Source organism: Esox lucius, chromosome 3 (genome assembly GCF_011004845.1).
Source record: "Esox lucius isolate fEsoLuc1 chromosome 3, fEsoLuc1.pri, whole genome shotgun sequence".
In the NCBI taxonomy this organism is placed as follows: domain Eukaryota; kingdom Metazoa; phylum Chordata; class Actinopteri; order Esociformes; family Esocidae; genus Esox; species Esox lucius.
Genome location: NC_047571.1, coordinates 26,613,683 through 26,638,147, shown reverse-complemented (window position 1 = coordinate 26,638,147; position 24,465 = coordinate 26,613,683). Strand labels below are relative to the sequence as shown.

The 24,465-nt window shown below is 42.1% G+C and overlaps 2 protein-coding genes across 5 annotated transcripts; one reads left to right on the top strand and one right to left on the bottom strand.

Annotated features, from left to right (window-relative positions):
- On the bottom strand, positions 1-18,038 carry hs2st1a (heparan sulfate 2-O-sulfotransferase 1a). Of its 4 annotated transcripts, none has more exons than XM_010893392.3 (8): positions 17,951-18,038; positions 17,087-17,196; positions 4,531-4,775; positions 4,110-4,195; positions 3,556-3,694; positions 2,763-2,860; positions 1,265-1,422; positions 1-985 (listed from the first exon to the last, which is right to left on the bottom strand). In XM_010893392.3, coding segments are annotated over exons 1-8 (1,062 nt in total). In that variant the 5' UTR covers positions 17,953-18,038; the 3' UTR covers positions 1-761. The 4 variants fall into 4 exon arrangements, with proteins under 4 accessions (XP_010891694.1, XP_010891702.1, XP_010891685.1 ...); XM_010893400.4 differs by lacking the exon at positions 17,951-18,038 and adding an exon at positions 17,437-17,557; XM_010893383.3 differs by lacking the exon at positions 17,951-18,038 and having other exon boundaries at positions 17,087-17,558.
- selenof (selenoprotein F) lies at positions 17,956-24,465 on the top strand. The gene is made up of 5 exons (XM_010893420.3): positions 17,956-18,046; positions 19,505-19,672; positions 23,014-23,077; positions 23,408-23,457; positions 23,736-24,465. Exons 1-5 carry the CDS (start codon positions 17,999-18,001, stop codon positions 23,877-23,879), a joined length of 474 nt encoding a protein of 157 aa, XP_010891722.2. The 5' UTR covers positions 17,956-17,998; the 3' UTR covers positions 23,880-24,465.

The following is a 24,465-nucleotide window of genomic DNA, read 5'->3' as shown; positions in this document are numbered from 1 at the left end:
TCTTCTTTCATAGTTTATTACATGATGTGTAAACACTTCACATTCCTAGCAGTAATCCAACTGGTCAAATAGTCTGAACACAACTAATGGAGTACAGTATAAAACACAGAGTAGTACCACAGTCATGAACAGGGTGTTTCTTTCACCCCAGGCTGTAGAGGTCACAGGACACCGATTTTGTAAAAATGTCTTCAGTCTATATAGGTAAACTCCAAGATAACACAGTAGTCAACTTTTAAAGGTACTAATGACGGTTAAGTCCTTTAAATACAAAAATGACACCCCCCCCTTTACGTATAAAAGTCTTCCCTTAGATGATGATAGTAAAGAAGAATAAAAATACAACGAAAGCGCAATCCAACAGAACACGGCCGATAAAAACCGTGACGTAAAATACAAATCATGTGACCAGAAGAGCAGTACACAGGCAGCTGCCAAGTGGACCGGTCTCCTGCTGTGGGACTCCTCTGACCTTTCCTGTGGAAGGAGAAGAGATCCGGACCTGGGATGCCGGTGGGAACATGACCTATCTGCACTCTCTCGCCAGGATGCAGCTTCCTTGTTCTGTCGGGCTACTATGGAGACGGAGGAGGAGGAGCCAGTGAGCCGTGCACAACAATCAGGAACTGCTGACTAACACCTGAAAAAGGTCCAACTGAGGCGGGTCCACAGACACAGTGACGATCCCAAACATCTCCTCTGCTCTCCCCCAGTGCATGTGACTATGGTGCGGTGAACAGTCTGTCCTCCAGGGCCGTTTGCTAGTTTTTGGGGTAGATCTTCTCATAGAAGAAGTTCTGAGCCAGCAGGTAGAGTTCCCCGTCTTTCTCCCGAACGGCGTGCGCCCGGATGAACTGGAACTGCTCCAGGGCAAACTCGTAGAACTCATTCTCCATCTTCCAGATGGCTGACTGCTGCAGCTTGGCGATGGACTCCTTGGTGGGTGGCTTCTTCTCGCTCGTCTTCCTCAGGTGAGATTTCTTACCTACGAAAAGCAGAGAAACCGAATCAGTAACACTTGCGTGCAAAAGTAAAGACACACGTCAAATTGCAGATTTCTTCAGCGGTTTTGTTTGCAACCTGAATGCTTTAACACATTCTAATAGGCACAGAATAATCATATCCACCGTAGTTACCAAGGCTACATTCCTGGGATTAGCCAACAAGATGACACAGCCTCAACGTGGGATTGGCAATTCCGTCTTGGCCTCAGGGTTGTGGAGAACCCCTCACGGCGTGATGCCCTGAACCTTAGGCCGTGTACCTGTTTTGTAGAGCTCTGTGGCACCCCTGAAGAACCGCGGCAGCGCCGCCTCCAGCATCATAACGAAGTCCTCCAGCTCCTCGGTCACCCCAACCAACAGGTACTCATTGACCAGGTTGAACTTGGCCTGCTCCAGGGCCCAATGGCTGCCCACGTTCCTAAGACACAGGTGGGCGTGTCACTAAATCACATCCTTTGTAAGGCATATTCATAAAAGGTTCAGATTCATGTTTAGGAGACTTTTCCCATCAGTTACACTGGCAGCTCAGAGCTGAATTTAAGTACACCATATTTAAAGCTACTATGGTAAACCACGGCAAATCAATACGCTGTGGTTCAATTCAGCTAAGAGTCTACTCGCACTCCAAACCGATGAGCTAGAGGAAGGGGGGGAGCAGAAGGGATGGGGCAAGGATACAGATCAATATATAAAAGCATATCATGGCCTCCAGAATAGAAAGGAATACTATAGTATGAGTAATGGAAGCTGTAAAGGCATGGTATAGTATGAGTAATGGACGCTGTAAAGGCATGGTATAGTATGAGTAATGGAAGCTGCAAAGGCATGCTATAGTATGAGTAATGGAGTAATGGAAGCTGTAAAGGCATGCTATAGTATGAGTAATGGAAGCTGTAAAGGCATGCTATAGTATGAGTAATAGAGTAATGGAAACCGTAAAGGCATGCTATAGTATGAGTAATGGAAGCTGTAAAGGCATGCTATAGTATGAGTAATGGACGCTGTAAAGGCATGCTATAGTATGAGTAATAGAGTAATGGAAGCTGTAAAAGCATGCTATAGTATGAGTAATGGAAACTGTAAAGGCATGCTATAGTATGAGTAATGGAAACTGTAAAGGCATGCTATAGTATGAGTAATGGAAACTGTAAAGGCATGCTATAGTATGAGTAATGGAAACTGTAAAGGCATGCTATAGTATGAGTAATGGAAGCTGTAAAGGCATGCTATAGTATGAGTAATGGACGCTGTAAAGGCATGCTATAGTATGAGTAATAGAGTAATGGAAGCTGTAAAAGCATGCTATAGTATGAGTAATGGAAACTGTAAAGGCATGCTATAGTATGAGTAATGGAAGCTGTAAAGGCATGCTATAGTATGAGTAATGGAAGCTGTAAAGGCATGCTATAGTATGAGTAATGGAAACTGTAAAGGCATGCTATAGTATGAGTAATGGAGTACTGGAAGCTGTAAAGGCATGCTATAGTATGAGTAATGGAAGCTGTAAAGGCATGCTATAGTATTAGTAATGGAAACTGTAAAGGCATGCTATAGTATGAGTAATGGAAGCTGTAAAGGCATGCTATAGTATGAGTAATGGAGTAATGGAAGCTGTAAAGGCATGCTATAGTATGAGTAATGGAAGCTGGATGTTGAAGATATTTACATTTCTCTTGTCTGTTGCTGACCGTAAAGCCTTAAAATGTGTCACCTGGGTTTACAGGCCGGTGTGGGCGTAACGCATGGCGGGGTACATACCAGCACTCTGAGTACTGACCACAGAAGAAGGGGATCTGCAGCCAGAGCTTTTCCGGGGCGCAATCTGAGCCTCCTGCCATCACACACTCATCAAAGGTCTGAAACACAACAATGACAAATCAAAGACAGCACTACCTACAGAAACGTTCCACTGTTCAAACACAGCCCTTTTTCCAAAAGTTGTGATGCTGCGTACAACATAAATAAATTTAACAGGAAATGTTACAAATACGACATTGAAACTGAGACATTTAGCGGTTTCCTGAAAAGAAAAAAAAAAAAGCCCAATTTGAAATTGATGCCAACACATTTTGGAACGTTGGAACAGAGGCAACAAAAGACAAAACAAGAGGTGATGCAACACATTGGCAAACATGCCCCTGCCCCGACTTGTTTGAAACGTGTCGCTGGCATCAAATTCAAAATGGGCAACAGTAACATTTCTCAGTTTCAGCATTTGATATGTTGCATTTTCAATTAAATACAGGGCTAAATGATTTGCACACCATTGCATTCTGTTTTTATTTGCATTTTACGCAGCGGCCCAATGTCCTTGGAAACAAGGTTGTACCTGGTGCGTAATACTGCTTCACAAATTGTATCTTGTCTGCAGTGGAAACATTTCAAATCTGGGAATCTGCATTTGTTCTCCAGGAAAAAAACAATCCCTGATTGTATCTTAAGTATAGGCAGCTACGACCTTTTCATATACAATAAACAACACTTCACACCATTAGATAACTACTAATACACTACTTGGCACAAAAGAACATGTAAGACTGTGGGCAGCAACCTTCTTATCCCCCTGTTTTCGGCGTCTAAGGCCGGGCCGGTAATCATCCCCAAAACGCAGGAAGTAGTAGTATGACACCAGACGCTCGATGGGGTCCCGGATGACGTTGATGTAGATGGGCTTCTTCCTGACGCCAAACCTGGGTACAGGAATATACAGCATAAGTGAGGTAGCCGCTGATCCCCTTATAATCTCAGATGACCTTTGAATATGCAACATGTTTATCTGGGATTGTTACGGTAGATTGTCTAACAACTTAGAGCATAGAGAGACCCTATAATGATTTTACATCTAAAAAGATGACCTAAAGGTGACCTAATAAACATCACAAAAAGAGAATCTGTCTGGACACTAGGACAGATTGTGTCAACCTGCCATGACCACTTCAAATGATTTAAAGTAATGTTGCTTTTATTAGAGGGCGGCCTTTCTTTCAGCGAAAGTCATTCTGAATGTTGCACAACAGTGATTTACTACTAATGTATTCCACAAGACCACAAGGGGGAGACAGCAATAAGAAGTGCATGTGGCAAGAAGTGTTTTGCAGCACTCACTTAGTGAAGTCCAGGAAGGAGACATGACCGTGGTAGAAGGCCGGCTTCATTGCCCTCCACTCTGTCACGTTCTTCACAAACCGCACCTAAGCAGACAGACAACACAATGAATACAAAATACACATTTCTTTCCACTATGAGGTTAGACCACAGCGCTACATCAACAGTCCAGCAGCAGTGCCATTTAAACCATTAGAGTTGGGGAGGCACTATTCTTTAACAGCAGAACTTCTAGGAACAACATTTTTTGGCGGCCAGAATCATCATTTTTGGCGGGCCAAAAATCTATGAACACAATTTCTAAATGTTTGCACGAATAAGTACATTGACCAATGACCTTGAACGAATGAAACCCCGTAATCTCTTGAGAGAAGAAACAAAACAAACGAATGTACTCAAAATGAGTAAACCCAACACTGACCTGGTCCTGCATGGACATGACCGGATTGTTCTTGGTGGTGTTTATGTGCAGAACATGGTAGTGGTTTTTGCCACACAGGTCATAGGCAATGTTGGTGAAGGAGGTGCTGGCCGTTTTGGGCACACGGTTATAGATGATCACCACGTCCTCGCTGTCGGCCGCCAGCGGGGCCTCGCGCTCCCGCAGACCATCCTGTGTGTGTCGCTGCTCGATCTCACGAACCTCATGCCTGGCGATGGCCCGCTCTGCCAAGAGAAAGGGGAGAAATATTTAAAGACCTAGCTGACATTCGTTACACATTTTGATAGCGGGGCTGTATCCTTTTCATAGTTATGGTTGAATGTTACTTAACTGGACAAATTAAAAGCTTTAGCCAAACCAGTTTCTTTGCCTGCATATACAAGACGCACTTTACTATGATGCTGCTAAACTTAAGAAAGTGTAAGGCAACAGACACAGTGAGATTTGTATCCATAAGGCTTTCTTAGGGCAGCTGCCAATACATTTAAACACAGAGTCATGGATTTTTTTAAAGATATATATTCAGGCATTTTATGCTTTATTGGACAGGAGAGTGGTGAAAGACAAAGCAGCACCGGAGGCTGTGGCCTGGACAGCTGGATCACAGTTACCCACTGGGCTCTTGCATTCCTGGTTGGTATTCTGTCCACCACACAGGACCAGAGTCTGGTGAGAGTTGTTATGTTGGAACATGCTGGACCTTAAATTGGATAATTTATTTTGATTGTTGATTTTATTAAAGCACAGACTGGAATGTCAACTGAAACAAATAGCACATATTTTTTTTTAACTCTCCTTCCTTCACTGCAGCTTCTGTTTGTGCGTTTTTTGTTGCATGTTAATATGCGGAGAATTTGTTGATTTAGCTCAAATCAATTCTGCAAAAGCAAACTGGATTTCTGGTTAGGCAACTAGATCCAGCTTTGGGACGATTGTTGTAGGAGAACATACAGCTGCAAAATAATTAATTACATTGAGGCGTATTCATACTACGTGTTTCTATTTGATTTGTCTGTATAATTTGTAACAGATATCCAAAATGTAAACTACGCTATATTAACATCTGTTCAGTTCCATAAATCCCTTTCTGTGTGAAACTTCCACTTAATGAAAATTAGGCCAGAGAATTTTTTTTTTACTATAAAACAATAAGACCCATGCCTTGAGCAAAGAAACATAGGCTCTATTTATTTTAAACAAGATCTGAGCATATTGGACGCCTATTCAGATGAAACCACAATCGTTATGAAATAAAATCGTCAGTCGTCCAATATGATTATTACATTTTCTGCATATAATCGCCTGACACCGATTGCTGAACGATATATCAGTGCAAAACTTGTATTAGAATTACAGTTTGAACCAGGTTCACACTTCAATGTATGTTCTTTGTACACAAACATTAGAATGGGAAAACCTGATATTGTACATTATGCTTAGGTACAACAGTTAACTTCATTTATAGATCTGTAGCATGGTCAAATAACCACTTTAAAATGTTATGGATATTACAATGCCTGTCCCAGTCCCTGCATTGGCCAATATTCATGCAGTTCCCCACAGTATACATACACTGGTAAAATAGTCTGCACTAAAAACACGGACTTTAATGATAAAGAACCTGGTTTAGATTTAGAAATTATTTGTTTTATTGTTAGATGCCCAGGTTGACCTTTGTATTGAAACACCAAACAGCTAAAAGACCCATCTGTAAATATTTCTAACTTCTACTTGTTGCACAAAAAGTTATAAAATGCAGGAATGGTATAGAGAACCAGGTCCACTTTGTAAATCACATTTCTGTCTGACCCATACACCCAGCTCCTTGACGAATCAGGAAGAAACAGACAACCATGGTTGGCCCACAAAGCCCAAGCTGCTTCCGTTTGGGTTTCCTACCGCAGGTTAAAAAAAATCTATCTCAGTTTCACTTCAGCACTTACTAGTAGCTTGACCGCAGGGCCCTGCCAAGCCCCGCCATGCCTAGCCACAGAGACACGCTGGCATCCAAGCAGCTGGTACAGTGGAGTAATTAACATGTCATCTGTGATCATCCTCCATCTCAAAGCACCCTCTTCCATCCACCCCCACCCGCCCCGCCGCAGCCCTCCCAGGCAGCTGCTGCTCTCCCACCGATCAAAGCTAGCGCTAAGCAACTGCGCTAGCAACTGGTGAAAGCCGCTATACTGGGTTGTGACAGGTGGCAGTCTGTGTCGGTCTGACGCCACGATTACGATAGCGAAGTTCAACTAAGTGACACATCCATCCACACGCAGCACTTCAGAAAAGCGCCGTTACAAAGTGCTTTAACGGAACCGTTCACATGTAATTCCAGTGTGCAAAAAGGCTCTCACAGTAGCAGCGCAGACTTAGGATCCATTTTAGATCCTGATAAATGATTTCACAGGCCATTTAGGACCTGACATTGGAGATTCTATTACAATGTACCAACAGAATCAGCTGCTCTCCCGAGCTTTCAAAAGCAATAAGCTGAACTTAGGCAGGGCCCCACAAGTTACGGCCCTGGAGCTCATTGCCAACAATTAACTAGCAGGAGGTAACAATGTGCTGTATTCTATTGAGCAAACTCAGTTAAAACAAATACACTATATAGTGTAAAGGGCGCCAACACACTTTCGCTAGTAATCAACTCTTGTAGTGATTTAATTAATGGACAGATTTTATCATTCAATCACTCTGGCCAGGGTGCTCCCATTCAGTTGATTCCACAAAGCATCTCCAGCTAATTATGACCAATGGCAGCATTAGTTATAAACACTATATCAACTCAGCCAAAGCCTATTATTCTTAATACAATCCAAGATGCTGGTCAAGACAGTCATATATTCTAAAACAATTTCATGCTTGATTAATATTGTTCATTTCCAATCATCATTCATATTCAGCTGGAAATCCATGAATGTGACAGTTTGTCATGTATTATGGCCCTCTGACAAGATCTGATGGCATAATAAAAACAGGGGATAGGATAAGCCTCTCTCCAGGAAGCTCATAAATCCATCATACTCTGCAGCGCTTCATCGCAGAGCAGGTTAGCCCCCAAACCGGCGGTAATAGAGATTGGCTATCGGCTGCCTGAGCGGAAGACGCCTTGTACGGTTCTGCTTCAGTGGCGCTGGATTGCAAAATCAATGGAGTATGACAGGAAGGAGATATATGTTCCTGACAAAAAAAGGTTTTCTTTGTTGTTGTTGTTGTTTTTTGTTTTTTACAGTAGAATAAGCTTTGATGTGTTCTGCGTCGTGCCTTGTTCTGTATTTTCTTGAGGGGCAATTAGGGCAATGACACTCAATTCCCACAGTGCACCCTGCATTATTTACTTACGGGAGTTACACAGCCAGCTGGTAATAGAAGGGTGTGATTGGTTAAGGAAAGAGGGCAGAGGCATAATCTGTTTCCAATTTCCAGCATAAGGAGCAATGGACTTCCTTTTCACTGTTACAGTGTTTGAGTTTGAAAAATGCCATTAGCGGCGGTATGGTACTAAAGACTCAAACAAGATGCAGACACCTCGTTAATATCTTCCAATGTTCGCAAATAAAGAACCAAGGCACCATGAGTAACAACTTATTTCCTTGAAGTGCCCATTTTAGGACAGATGACCGTGGCTCAGGGGGATTTTCCTGGCTGGGAGACAACTGTTGCATTGATGGACCATGAAAGCTCTTATTCACGTCTGGCCCGGCAGATGAGGTCCAGACAGCTGGGAGAGAGATGGCTGGGTTCAAGCCAGGTGACGAGACAAGGCGGAAAATTGGAAAGGACACTCGGGTGGCTAGTAACGCCTGGCTCCAGAAAGTATAGATGCTTCACTGGCATCAGAGGTACGGTGGAACCTGAGTAACCAAGTGATCACATTGTCCCATGCCTAAACAAATCTGGTACATGGAAGTAGCCAATTTCTCGAGGGTGACATATCTTGTGAAGTAGCTCATTTTCCTCATGGGAGAGTACACAAGCCTCAATTGTCCTGCAAAGCGAGAGAAAAAAAAAAAATTATTGTCAGCGGACAAAACATGGCCTTTGTCAATTGGAGGGAAGGACGAACACGCAACACACTGCGGTCCGTTTTAAGGAAGGATGTTGTTTGGTGAAAAGGGTCCTACGATGGGCCTGACTGGAGCCTTAGTGCAGAGGCAACACGAGGTTCCCAATGGAGGACGTTCAGCCTGCTGGCCATGAACATAACCGGTCTGTAAGAATGGTGTCAATGATCTGATGGTCTAGTCTTCGTTTTAGCCGATCCTTTGGTCTGCCCTGCAGGTATGCTACACTACAACCGTTGGCATCATGCGCTTTCATCAGCCTTTGATAGCCTTTGTCGAAATTTAGGACTCGCTGAGGTTTGACTCTCGATGGGCGTGTCCATTTGTTCACCTTGTGAATTGAAATAATTAAAATTGTTTTGTGCTTATGGTCGGTTTCAGGAGATACAGGTTGAATGTCACCTGGTCACAGCACTGATGGCCACTGCAAAGCAATTTTGCGGGGTAGCTGAAGTGTTAGGATTATCTAAATCAGAGTTCAGAACTGTTGTACAGGATGGTTCAGACCAGTTCCTCAGATGGTCAGCGTAAATGTGTTTCTGTTTAATTCAATACACAACAAACTGCGATACTCTGTGTTCTGACAACTTTCTATCAGTACCGGCATTACATTTGAGTTACAGTAGCTCGTCTGTTGGATTGGACTACACGGGCCAGCCTTCACTGAATTACAGCAGCAATGCGACGTGGCATTGAGGCAATCAGCCTGTGGCGCTGCTGAGGTGTTATGGAAGCCCAGATTTCTTTGATTGTGGCTTTAAGCTCATCTGTGTTGTTGGGTCTGATGTCTCATTTTCCTCTTGACAATACCCCATAGATTCTCCATGGGGTTCAGGTCAGGCGAGTTGGCTGGCCAATCAAACACAGTAATGCCATGGGAAGCAAACCAGTTACCAGTCACATTGACACTAAGGAAATCAGCATCTCCATAAAGTTTGTCAGCAGATGGAAGCATGAAGTGCTCTGAAATCTCCTGGTAGATGGCTGCATTGACTCTAGACTTGATAAAACAGAGTGGACCAACACCAGCAGATGACATGGCACCCCAAATCATCACAGACTGTGGAAACTTCACACTGGACTTCAAGCAACTTGGATTATGTGCCTCTCCACTCTTCCTCCAGACTTTAACCTTGATTTCCAAATTCAATGCAAAATTCATCTGACGAGAGGACTTTGGACCACTGAGCAACAGTCCAGTTATTTTTCTCCTGGTAAGACGCTTCTGACGTTGTCTCTGGTTCAGGAGTGGCTTGACACTAGGAATGTGACACTTGTAGCCCATTTCCTGGACACGTGTGTGTGTGGTGGTTCTTGATTCACTGACTCCAGCCTCAGTCCACTTCTTGTGAAGCTCCCCAAAGTTCTTCAATCGGCTTTGCTTGACAATCCTCTCAAGGCACTGGTCATACCTGTTGCTTGTGCACCTTTTCCTACCACACTTTTCACTTCCAGTCAACTTTCCATGAATATGCTGTGATACAGCACCCTGTGAACAGCCAGCCCTTTCATCAATGTCCTTCTGTGGCTTGCACTCCTCATAGAGGGTGTCAATGAGTATCTTTTGGACAACTGTCAAGTCAGCAGTCTTCACCCTGATTTTGCTTTTGTGTACTGAACCAGACTAAGATATTGAAGGCTCAGGGAGTTAATTAGCTGATAAGAGCTCTTCTCAGGTTGACATTTCTGTATTGTAAAAAAAAATATATAATATGGTGTTACTGGACTTTTGATTTCCATGAGCTTCCATAATGAAGCTTGAAACATTCAAATGTTTCACTTCATGTGTAATGAATCTAGAATATTTGAAGGTGTCACTTTTTGATTTGAATTACAGAAAAAGAAATGCAAAGAAATACTGTACAACAACACGTCTGATTCTCTGCCCATCAGTGTTAACATTGGATAGACAGGAGACTTTATACTCATTTATCCCATGGAGGGCAGCTATTCATGGGATAGCTGAGAAGTCTGTGGACAATTTATGTCCCAAACCACTACAGTGGAAACAACAGGGAACCCATTTGCAACAATAACAAACGTGCCTTGTGAGCACAAGATCTTAGCCATTATCGGCTGTCATGGTAACTGAGGACAGGTGGAACAAAATGGCCACCAAAAATGTACCGCCAGGGTCAGAAGTGGCTCTAAATAACAGTCCTCAATGACATTAGCCTGGGTAAACCAAACACTGCACTAACAGTCGTGAAGTGAAACAACACAGGAAAAATAAAGAGCAAATCCAGAGCTGGTTCAACTAGGCTACATGAACTAAAGCAGCTACTCACGAATTGATAATGATCATTCATGAACAAGAACATTTGAGTGTTTCAACTGGCCTTTCTGTGACACTACACTTCTATAGTAAGAGGCGGTCCCCAGAGTCTCCACGCACCGTGCCAAACTGCTAGTACTCAGTGCATTATAAAGTAAGAGAAAATCTGTGGCAAAGCACGGCCGAGAAACTCCTAAGAGCCACATTACAAAATGCACTGTGCCACATGAGTTGAAAGCCAGGATTCAGCAGCAATATGATGCTGTCTTTACATGCAATGTAAAGGAGGTTTCTACTATTCTGTAGCAACCAAGTCAAGATTCCACAGCCACAACCAAAACCTAAATATATACTGTGCTTCTCGGTTGGACATTTAAAATAAATGCCTTATGAAAATGCCACTTTAAAAACAGCACATTCTTTTACTGTACTTGCCAAAGTCTAATTAAAAAAGGGAGAAATAATTGAAAGACTCTCCAATAAACTTTTGACAAATGCTGAGGAGAACGCGGTTATCCTCCTGAAGGGTTTTAAATGGCCAATCAGCATTCTAGAGAGGTTTGAGCAGGCCAATAAGCAGTACATTGAACAGCGTATTCAAATTAATATTTCATGTCTGATACACACCATTTGTTGCGGTACAACCACACCATTCCTACACAGAAAAACAGATTTTTCAGTAAAAGGTAATTAAATCAGTTTGGAGAGAAAAATACTTCAGTCAAATTGTAAATGATTGTCATACTTCATAGAATCTGGAAGCTGGACAATTAATTTAAGGTTAAGATTATGATGTTAATAGCATGGTCAATGTTAGGTTTAAGGGGATAATCCATCCATCAAAAAACTAATAAAACTCCTAGCAATTTGGTGAAAGCTCACGTTCTTAAATTAGTGGATAAAATATATTAAATTCTTTCACCATGATTCCATGTCTGAAATCCGGAAATGGGGGATAACATACCAACACATTTGATAACAATTGTAAAACTATTCGGTAATACATGCCTAGAACACTTATTTATTGATATCATCATGAAAGGTATACGTTTAGTTTACATTTACTCAATCTTCAGATAGCACAATCACATTAATATGATTTCTGCTCCAACTATCATGAAGCAAAACTGTACTATTCTCACTGTCTCCGTTTCAGCGTTGCTACATTCCTGCAAAAAAACTGAAAGAAAAACACTTCCAGGTGTTTTGTGCAAGCTGGGCTTAAAATGTCAGCTAAATCTAACATATTGCATTGTCACTGATAAACAGATTTCAGCAAGAAATGATATATTCTTACCAAGCAGAATATGACACTGTACCTTATTAGCACCTAAATTGATATTGGTTTTTGTCTCACAATATTACAACTACTTTAAGTGCTGATATTGACTTTTGTATGATTGGTAGATGTATTCTACTAGCCACTCAATTTCTTAAATTCAAGAAAAATTGGCAAACATATCTATCAACTGCAGCAAAAAATTCATACCATGTACTGTATATCATTGGTATAAAGGAAGTAGCTTATGACTTTGTGGTTATACAAGCTAGTGGCGACTGGCTGAAGGAGCAAAGCGGAAGAGTTCATCCAGACTGCCATATGCGCAGCTAATCTCAGACAAAGATGGTTGTAAAACGCTGCAGGAACGCATTTCTCCCTCCCTTTTGTTAAGGCTTATGATGTGAGCAGCCAGGGGTTTAAAATTTCTGTGTTGAGATGAAAATTAAATCTTCTACCCCCCCCCCCCCCCACTTCCCCACGCCTTTGATACAACTTGCAGCTCTGAAGCGGCAGATAGGTCTTTCCCAAATGTTAGACTTTCATCCAAAGGCTGTTTTGCCACAGGGGATTATCATGTGGCACTGCGGTAGCTTCCCAGACTCCAGATGAAGTGGTTGTTTATGGTCATCGACCAGCAATGAAAGGACACTGATGAAAAGTAATAATATTATCATTTATGATGACAGCGTCAATCTATAGAAGCTAATTTTCAACAGGGTCTCTGAGAAGGATGTTTAGAAGTGTTATAAAGCAGTAGTCGCCCGCCACGAATAAACGACAGCTGCTTTCACGCATGCTTAACCCCAAACACTGCATCGTTCGTCAAACCTCTAGGAAAAACGACCAGGGAACGCTGTGGCGCAAGGAAAGTAGTCTCAATTACACCCCAGGGGTGCCAAACAGTTTACGACACTGATTAGCCTGTCAGTCATCCACTCGCAAGTGTACACTGAAATGTAACCGAACGGCAAGACAATCTTCACTGACGCGCGAGCAGACGCCATGAATTAACCAATCAGGGCCATACTGCACCTGCTCAACTCACTGCCATCCGCGGTCATTCCAAATCCATTCTCGACACCGGCAATTCCACTGTGGCACACAATCCGCCAGGCCCTCAAATGGCACGTCTCAGGGGCCGGATGACCACGTAGACACTGACCCTAGATGAGTACAGTAGCTGCTCTGTAGTGAAAGCAAAAGCCAATTGACCGTGAATGCCTGAAGTCTTCAATCCTGTGGAAGCTATAAATGGGCTCCGTGGGTTCAGTAGGAGTTCAAAGGGAATCGGAGTACTCCAGATTATTTATTTGTTTTTTTAAATAAAAAAGGTGGAGAAAATGAGAGTACAGGAGAAACCCGGTGATCCACCGATGTGAACCTGGTAACGGTGAAGGGACACAAGCTAGCTGGCTGACATTGACTGACAACCCTCTTTAATTCCTCCGTGGCTGGGACACTGATAGTGCCACTCAGTCCTGCCCTGCCTAGTGCTGTTTTCCTGCAGCTCTGTTAGTGTTTCCATGGAGTGAAGAGGCCGGATAATACACCCCCCCCCGTACATTTGATATTGCAGTGATGTATTCAGACTAACTCACTCCACGTTTTGTGTGTGTGATAGAATTAACTTGTAATGACAAGAAACAAACGGTTGCCGTTAATCTACACACAATGCCTCATGATGACAAACGTGTTCTCGCTTTTCAAAAATGTACAATAAGGTCTTGTTAGGCACGCCCAATAGAGTATCAAGATCTTGACATTTTATAACGGCCAGATTCATCATTACAATTGTTGCCTTCAGATGTCCAAGACGTGAACTATAGGAACTTGCCCACGTCAGCAGATCAGCGATGATGTAGCACTGCACTCAGATTGACTTTTCAGAGCCAGAGGCTGTTTAGCCTGGCTGACACAACCCATGTGACTCAGGTCAACTTCAAGAGGTAGGTGTTAGCTAGAGTACTATCAATCACATGAAACAGTAGCCTACTCTTACGGTTGTTGTGGGTCTGGGGATGGCAAGGTCCAGGGCACTCAGCAGTAAGAGGGCTGCGGCCCGGCACGGCAGTGGAATAAATCCCAGTCTAACTGGTATACAAGTTGCAGCACGGGAATTAATTTTGAGCAGGAGGCCTTCCTACATCAAGGAGCCCCCCCCCACTCCAAAAAAATTCATGATCCTCACAGCATCCATCCTTCTTTGCATTAAAGAGCCCCGTGAGAATTTCTTAAAAAAGACGACACCTTGTTGATGTTTCTCTCAAACACACACACACACACACACACACACACACACACACACACACACCATATGGCAAAAAGTATGTAGACACCTGACCATTATACCCATATGAGCTTGCTGGACATCCCATTCCACAACCATGGGCATGAACATGGAGGGCTGTGCAGGCCACCATGTCTTCATGGATCCTGCTTTGTGCGCGTGGTACCAAACTTTACCGTAGGCACCATGCATTCCAGTAGGTAGCGTTCTCCTGGCATCTGCCACACCCATATTCGTCCATCAGACTGCCAGATCGTGAAGTGTGATTCTCCACTCCAGAGAGCACATTTCCACTGCTCGCGCGTCGAGTGGCAGCATGCTTTACACCACTCCAGCCGACGCTTGGCATTGCGCATGTTGATGTGAGCTTTGGACCACCCCATGTCTGGTTTGGTGGTTGGACGTAGATAGCTGCTTAGTTACAAGGGCCACAAGGTGACAGGTTTATAAACAAAGTTTCTATTTATGCAGCTCCTAGTGAGCACAGCCTGACTCCCCTCTAGAATTACAACCCAAGAGGAAAGCATACCATTAGCCTCCCCATGAGCTGACGCTAAAGAACCTCACGTCTGTTACATCTTAACCTTGTCTGCAGGCTAGCGCATTCAAGCGTGGCATGACAACTTTTCGAAGTTGGCCTTAGTGAGGGAGACCTTATGGAGCAAAGTATGTTCTCTGTTGATTTTAGCAGTCAAAATACTGCAAAATGTGACTTCAAATGGCATTTGGAGTGGTATTCCTAATGTTTCATAATGTCATTATACTTTGGAGTTAATGGCTGGAGTCCATTACATTCAGTCCAGCCTGAGCCACTTCATCATACTACAAATGAAAAGCTAATTATTTGGTAGCCCACTACACGAAATGCAATGTTCCTTTAAATAGCTAGGTAGTTTCTGTAGTAACAATGTATTATCACATTTAATGACCAACCAGAGATTCAGCGCATTTGGGTGGAAGTGTTTGGGATAGAGATTAGTTTCACCCGACAAATCAATTAAGAACTAATTTGTGTTTATAATTAAGGTGTGGCAGGAGGCAAAACATCCTGCCGCCAAATAACACAGATGACACTACAAGACCATTGAAGTCATGGACTGATTGCAGTCAATTTGTGAACAACTGGTTGGCTGGTTTTGTTCTAATTGAACAGCATTCACATGTATATTGATAACAGTGAGGAGAAGGAAATGCAGGGTAGTGTTTGGTGTTTGTTGGAAGCAGAAAATGATATTTAAAAAAACAGTTACACATAGCTGCTAATATTGCATGCTCTTGCATTAAGAATACTTCACATAAATATTGTAATTTTGATTGATTGTGCAGCCCTAAAGAGAGCAATATATTCAAATTAATATATAAATAAACTGCCAAAGTCAGCTTGGCCAGTATAGAACTTGCTTTCTCTTTCTCAGATAGGAGAAGTACATCAGCACCTGGTTGGACAGTCAAGGGTGTCTCTCATATGGGCCTGCCTCACCTCAGAACTATTTGACTATGTAGCACATAATTCATGGCTCCAGTGTACAGAGACATTTACTCGTCAAGGCATCAAGACATATTACCATGTCAACAAATTCTTAGGGTTAGAGTTTGTTGGGTAACACAGTTCCCATTAAATCTTGCTTCTGCAATTTGTGTTGTTTTTACTCCAGAAGCATTTAGATATGTTTTGTGTTGTTCCTGTAATTTATTTTGTTGTCTACCTGTAACAATCAGATAACATCCCTACATTGTTTAACGGACTACCCTAACAAACCACTACAATCGCAGTTTGTGAGCAGATCATTGTTTAAATCAAAAGGTTGCAGTGAAAACCAAGGAAGAAAACATATTGCAATGATCAATTCCATTTCAATTATACCATTAATATGGAGGTTGCCAATAATACTGAATACACAAAATGTACACTGAATGGGCTGATACACAGTTTACATAATCCCAATGGGCCACCACGGCGGAATTCAAAGGCCTCTCTCTCGGCACGCACACAGCAATTGCAGTCACCTTGTCTGAAGCCCATCTGGACCTTTTGTGAACTTGTACGTCTCCGTACTCCACAGCCACAGGCCCCCCCCAGTGCTTGCCCAGTTGCCTCGTTGTCCACCTTAATCGTTACCCGCTGAGCCTGACGACTATACACTATCAACAGCCGCGTAGGAAAGGAACAAAACGGGATACGACTGCTAACTGGTCTCTCTACAAATCACCTGCATCATAAATAACTACTCTTTATTATTTGTAGATCAGCCAGTGGTTCACATTTTACCCATGATACATTGTGGTTTTGATCCTTTCCAACGCCATTGATTAATCCATAAAAACAGTGCCACAGGTCGCACTTTTTTGCACGTGATCTTGCCAGCCATACGTTAAAAAATATATATATACTCAACATAACTTGACTGCAATTGTGTTACACCGACCGGACATGCACTCTGCCCTCAAAATGCCAGCTTGTCACTTCCCACGGGGAGAGAATGATGTTGTCACAACTCAACCCCAAATTGGCAACCAGGCTGACATGATGCTTTAGCAATAATTAAAACCCCGCTGGATCTTGCAGACTCATCCATGTTTTATTACCTGCTGCGTGTAGCAGGATGAAGAGACTGCAGTCTTACCTAGTTTTCCCCGAGACTCCTCCAGCTTCTGGATTTGGTTCTCCAAGAAGAACATGGCCACTGCGAATGCCAACAGCGCCAGAAGCTGAAACTTGGGCGGCATCATCATCCTTAGTAGCCCCATCAAACAAGCCAGTGAGAACAGGTCATTCCATTTTTAGAGAATCACAATTTAAAAAGGCAATGTAATAGTCAATTACAGAGCGAGTGTCTATGCCTGGCCCTGTGCATTGGAATTGTTATTGTCCTGTATTTAAATATCTACTTCTTCAGTAGGGGACACACTCCGATCCAAATGATTTGTTCCATAAGACAATGTAGTAATCTCATTAAAGAGAACTGCACGAAACCTCAATGCCGTTGAGATGTTTCCCCAAGGGTGTCAACAGAAACGAGCTTGTATTCTACGGTCTTCGCGATTCTTCCTCCGTAGCTCTGTCCAGTTCAGTTCAATCCGCATGCCTATCTTCGTCGGAGGATTTATTAGTTACGAAAACGCTATTGGTGGAACCAGCGGTCCACTAAACTGAATAGGCTTTTCATTCGTCAACAGTCAAGTCTGTTGAAACACCATTGGATACATTTTAATCAGTTCTTGAATTTACCTATAGAGGGCAGTCTCCGCTTGCAAATAAAGTGTATATTTGAGAGACCAATCAAAGAAGAAATGTGTAAGGTGCCTACATTTTATCCATATGAAAAAAAACGAAGAACAAGGAAATATCACTTTGAAACTAACCATAGACAATAATCTGATATTATTCTTGTGAATATTTAATTGAAACGTTGTTGAATAAAAACGAATAAACCAAAACGTGAGTTTTACAACATACAGGATGTCAGGCACTTGGCAGTACTACTTACATTTTAACGGGTCCTCACTCATCAATTTCCTTCCGTTTACAACGCAAAATGTCGGGAGAGGTTTATTTGCTATGGCTTCTTTCTCTCATACAAACGGTAGGTTCCTGAATAAAAATCCGGTACGACAGCGGTATAAACTTGGCGAATTGTTGGTATTTTTTTCTGCGGGTAATGGATGTCAAATTATGTATATCGATGTATTCTTTTGTTGCAACATTCGCAACCGATAACGTAGCGAATGACGTGGCTTATGCAAATCGCATCGGTTAGTAAAGTTTGTTCAGTTTCAACAGCAAGGTCTTTTTGATTCAACTGATTTCTGTCTCTTGGGATAAATAGTAAACGTTAACACGCACATACTATATTTACATACACACACAGTGCATGCAAATATGCTGAAACTGCTCACAATCATTTAAATGACTGGTGACAAGGCAAAGAGCCAATCGCATCGAGACAACGCTGTAAAATATTACATTTTATTATTATTGCTGGACGAGCCGAAATATTAAATAAGTTTGTGAAGATAAATGAACGAGAGTACTAAAATGGTTATGTGCTCCCCTTTCCGAGATTGTGGTTCAGGAAGTAAAATTACACGTAGTTCTCCTCATTGACTGAAATACACTGCTCAAAAAAATTAAGGGAACACTTAAATCGAACGTTGGGTCTCGATGAACGCAATATATAAAAAAATCTTTATTGTACATTGTGGAATTCGTTGAGAATAAAACTATGTAACAACGGTCAATGGAAACCAAAACTACCAACCAATTAAGGGGTTGGATTCAAACTCACTCCGAAAATCAAACAGTTGACATCAGTGAATTTCATCACGGCAACTCATAATGTGACTCGGTAATTTGTGTGGCCCCCGCGTGTCTGTATGCACTCCCGACAACATTTGGCATCCCTGACAGTCTGTGGCGCTACTTGGCGGCACTGGATGCATCGATACATTTCCTCCCAAAAGTTTAGAAGTGTGCCAGCAGATTGCGTTCACCTGCGCAAAAGAAATGGTTCAATGTTGCCATGCCAACAGGGTGTACTGTTTACACCACCTCAACAGTTTCAGAACTGTGTAAATATTTATAGGACAAGGTGACTTATCAATACATTTCCCTAAGTTTACCACAGGTTTTTTTTGGTAACCTATTTATTGTTTGTTTTGTCAATGAAGTCTAATGTTGTCAGTGTCCTATGTGAAAGCTTGAGAGGCCATTTAATTTCCCAAGCCATCGAGGGGATGGAACATGTGATCTCTATTATAAACTGGGTAGTTAGAGCCCTGTAAGCTAATTTGGCCAAAAGCCATGGGTATGACAAAAATGCTTTCATTATTGTATTTCTGTCGGTAACCAGTTTAAAATTGCAGGAAGGCATCTCAGGTATTGTGCTATAGGTTTCAGTTCTGTATTCCGTCACTCCACAGATCTGTTCTGAATACTCCGGCCAATACTGACCACCTAACTGTTGACACTGTTGCCTGATTGTAAATGCACGTTTGGACCTAAATGTTTTTAATCAAATGCCCCTCCATTCTCTGCTGTTCAGCTTTCGGCATATGGAGCCGACTTGTCCTCAGAGGCATGCAGGGAACTGGGCTTCTCCAGCAACCTCCTGTGTAGCTCCTGTGACTTACTAGGGGAGTTCAGCCTGAGCCAGATCCAACCTGTCTGCAGACAATGCTGCCAACAGGAGGCCCAGATGGAGACCAGGAAGGTAAGACTTTAGGTAGTTTATTTTTTTTAAACCGCTCTGATCATGTTCTTTCCTTCAGTGCCCCATAATGAAGTTAAGAACATTCATCAATGGTGGAGAATGGGTGTACTGAATTGTTACTCAGAGTTAAACAAAACTGGGAGCATCGCATTTTATCCTCCAGGGTAGCAAATTAAGATTTTAGAAGTCAGTAGAGGGCGACACACATATCCCAGTTTGTCAACAAACAAAAAAAATACAAGCCAGAAAAGAGCAATTCTTAAAAAAAAATAAAAAAATAAATAAGTTTATAGGTCTATTATGATGTCTACAAACCACACAGTTCTTTAAGAACTTTAGGTTGCTGAGTTTATCAATTTGGACACAATGGTTGTCTGTAACAAAGACTTAAGCAAAATCAATAAAGCCACACAATAATGCTGGTTGTCTGAAGCTGAAATTATGTCATTCAGAGCCTTCAGTGTTGTGAAGGTTTGACTATGGCCGACCACAGGTTAACTGTTTGTTGACCAGACATTCGGAACCATTAAACAAGCGGGGTGAGATTGAGAAAGGCCATTAACAGGTAATGTTTAGCTAGTTGCCACTATTTAAAATGAGCTTTCCAGTCCTGTAGGATTTCAGATGGGGCTATACAATTGGTACATTTTGAGTAGCTCAAATGGTTGGAACGTTGTCAAGGAAGGTGGTCACGTGTTGCAACGCAGAGGACCAGGGTTTGTGCCCAGTGTGGAGCTGAGAAAAGTGTCAGGGAGAAAGATATGCTGGTTGACATCCGTTTCACTAGCGCCCGTGTACCCGGATCGTTAGTTGACCTCAGCTCAGCGCCTGGGGTAGAGTTGGGAAGGGATGAGTATAATGGAGTAAAGAAAGCAACGAACTGTCAGAGAGGAAGCCGTACTGTCAGCAACAGCATATTTATTGTCCGTTTCATACGCATGCCTGCATTTGCGTGTTAAGGCTGATTGGTCAACATTCAAGTGTGTAACTTTGGACTGTAAAACAAAGGTGATATGTTTTTGAGACAACAGATTCTTGCAATACTTCAGTGTGAGAAACTGATCAAACACAAGGTGTCATACATTCTTCATGCACACATGCTTCCTGTATTTCAAAGGAGTCATGTTTTTCAAAATGTTTTGTATTGTCATTACAATATTTTTACTGGCAGTGTAATCAGTTACTCACCAACTCTGCCCGTTGAGCACTGCCTCTTTTAACATTATTTAGATAGCTTATCTTGCCGTGCTGTTAACAGAATTGTGGTACTGCAGGGGTGCGTTCAGTTAGCATAAAGGTTTGTGACATTGCACAGCAGTTTTTACTGAACAATACATTTCAGTAAAAGCTTTGTTGTATGTTCTTGACAGACATTGAGGAGCATATTCTCTTGTTATATGAGTGTGACTTGAAGCAATGGGTGACAATTTTAAAACGCACCTGCCATGTTGAAAGGGTACCTTGCCATATTTCAACTGGTCGGTCAGAAGCATTTCCCTTTTATTCCAGTACTTCATGAACAAAGCCCAGTCTTTGGCCAGCAGGGCAAAGAAAACTGTTCCAGTGTTATAACTAGCTAGCTTATGTTTGTGTTCACGCAGTTAACGCCAAAGTATCCATCAAACTTCAAAAATGTATTTAAAAAACTTGAAATGGTGGTGTGCAAAACCTCTAATTTCTGCTTGATTTAACACAGCCCCTGGAGTTCTACAGTATCCTAGCAACACAACCTAGGATAGCAAGCTTATCAAGAAGAGTTTGAGCAGCAGCACAGTTCATTTCACGTCTTGATTATTACCTTTGTCTTGTAGTATATAACATTACCGAAGTATATACACGACCCATCTTTTACCAAAGTATACACATTTGCAGCTTGTATGTCATATAGAAAGAGCGCTACACCCATGTGTCACAAACAGTTAATATGTACGTTTGTGGCTCTTATTTTTCATGTAAAGAACATTTCATGCCCAAGGCAGAGTGTAACTCACACCAGGAGAGTGTCTTTCCAGAAAAACTCCCAACACTTACCGATGGATTTGTCACAAAATGTTGTATTTAACCACATTTGTTTCCGCCTTGGTCTTGGAACTGTTTCAGCCAACAGTTTGCAGATAGCATGTGGCTTGTCTCCATGAGGAGATTATTTTGGATAATTATAGTATTTGTCAAACACATGAGCATAGATCATAATGTCTCTGGAACAACAAGCGCCGTTTGTTATGAAGGTCATCACCTTGTATCACTCTGTAAAGTTCATTGTAATTCATTTAATCTGTAGCCTTAATTAAATGCTGAGTCATAGTGGGAGTACTGCAGAACATAGTCATTGCATTTCTCCAATGTTAGTTTTATTTTAATGGTATTATATCCGCCCTTTTTCACTTAATACATTTCCTGGACACATCTGACCCTGTTGAATGAAACAATTCAGTCAAAATGTTGGGAATTATACCTGTGTATCCTGTTTTCATTGGCTGGGTTATGACCTTCTGTTGTGTCTGAATATTCATCTCCATGGTTGGATGGAAGTCTGGTTTTTGCCACAGAGGTTGCAATAACCCTCCCACAATCAAGCCTTTATCTATATTCCCACCATAATCAACAAAATTTGGTCTTCCTCCCATGCAATCTGTAGTGGAGAAAAAAAAATGAGAAAATGTAATTAGTTGCAATGGCTTAAGGGAGAGAAAGCTCGCTGGTGTAATTTAATTTGTTTGTAACAGCGTGACACTCCAATTTCCTCTAAGTTATTGTGTATTGGTGTGGAGTCTTGATTACCAGCAGGCCACAAAGCTGCCATCCATTAGAGTCCTTCCATATACAGGAGCTCGCAGTTTAATGGCCCAGAGGAACAGACAGTGTACTGCTTTTATGAATCAGACTGGCCAGAAATATCAGGGCGTCACAGGGTGTAAAAACGTATAGTATGGAAGTTGGCTTTTTTTTTTTTTTTTTTACTAAAACTGTACATTTTGGCTGGCCACAATTTTGTTTCTTGCTGAGGTTCACCGCTCCAGAAATTAGTCAATCAATTTGTTTCATTGACGAGGATAGTGGGTAATGCACCATTATTAACAATGCATTCGGGGCCCTTAAGCACACTCGTTATATGATTTAGAGATTGGATTGATAGATATCAGCATACATTGTACAACATTCTAATACCCCTCCCATTGGCCATGATGTGGCCTAGTACACACACACACATACCTTGTGGCCTCTGAGGACGGCCTGGAGATTCTGTCCATTGTTTTCACACTGCGTTTTTCGTCTAGTGTTTCTGAGCGATACCCTGGCCATCTGCGTGTACCCTTAACAATGTACTGTCCCCTCCATAGCTTCACCCTGGGGCCATCTTGGAAGTGTGTGGATGAAAATTGGGGAGGTTCCCTCAAGTCCAAGGTGAGTGGTGTGGCATTCTTGTGTGGCCACCCGGCTTGTGACATGCATAAGCGTCAGTGTTCGTGTTAGTGTCAGTTTTCTGGGCTGTTATTGCAGCCTGCATCTGTCGACACGTTTGAGTGTTAGAACACAGGGCCATATGGTGCTGTTTGGGGCAGATGTACACTCGGGCCCATTAATGGGTCCTCCTTAACTTGATTATCGAAGAATGTTTTCCAAGCCTTTTTTTTCTCTTCGTTTAGAGACTTTTGTGTAACAATGGAACAGTGTATCCAACTGACTTATTCATTAGACCTGTGATAGTGAGTTAACCTTGTTTTCTCTCCGTAGCTTTTGTCAGGTCTGACAAGCCGAAGATGTTCAAGGGCCTTCAAATTAAGGTACACATTATTTGTGGATACTATTGCATGTTTTGTACAGTGAATTCATTGAGCATCAAATGCTGTACGTAGAAAGGGAGGTTTCTCTCTCTCTTTCTTTGTATAACATTAGAATGCAAATAACCTAGCTGTTTTGAAAATTATCTCTTTGTCACTATAGAAACCATAGAAACCACACTTCACCCAAATGTTAAAATATGACAGTGTTTCGGTGTTGATGTGATTGTGCAGGAGTTTCATGCGGTAGTTCTGATGGTGCTTTCTGTGTTTGGTTGCAGTATGTAAGAGGTGCAGACCCTATACTGAAGCTTTTGGACGATAACGGGAACATTGCCGAAGAACTCAGCATTCTCAAGTGGAACACCGATAGCGTAGAAGAATTCCTGAGTGAGAAGTTAGAGGTGTATGATACCAATTTATAGTGCCCCCCCCCCCCCCCCCCCCCCGCTATGAATATATGCTCTTTGGATTTCGTTGTATAATTATATGTTTAAGGATTGCACTGTTAGACATTTCTTTTGTACCTGAAAAATATGAACTTTGTCAGTAGATTTTCATGTTTAAATTGTGCCTGCATGTAAAACGACCATTTTATAGATTTGTAAAGATATCAAAATACTAGTAACTACAAAATTATTGGAATGGGTTATCCAAAGAGACAGACGTTCACTGCTTTAACTCTTTTATTTTAATTTTTTTTTTTGTATTTGTGAAAGTTGTTTTTCTCCTCCAGTTTGTCAGTTGTCCCTGTATTTAAAATATTGCTAATGCTATCAGCTCTGGGGTCTTAGGATGGGGGAATCCAAGGGGCTCGCTTCTGGCAAATGCTTGGTTGAGGCACACATTAGTGAAGGCCTCACAGTAAACCACATTCTGGGATGTGAGACCTGATGTACAGGTGTGTCTCCATGGGCATGTTGCAGTGGAGAGACTCTGGATTCCCAGCGTTGGAATGAGGGGAAGTGGAGGAGGAAAAATGCAACCATTAATTAAATGTCTTTAATGGTA

Excerpts from the sequence above, each read along its gene's own strand:
- hs2st1a (XM_010893383.3), bottom strand. The coding sequence starts at position 17,210 with ATGGGGCTACTAAGGATGATGATGCCGCCCAAGTTTCAGCTTCTGGCG. Across the intron at positions 4,196-4,530 it reads TCATGTCCATGCAGGACCAG|GTGCGGTTTGTGAAGAACGT; the intron begins GTCAGTGTTGGG and ends CTGTCTGCTTAG. Across the intron at positions 3,695-4,109 it reads TCCTTCCTGGACTTCACTAA|GTTTGGCGTCAGGAAGAAGC; the intron begins GTGAGTGCTGCA and ends TCCTGTACCCAG.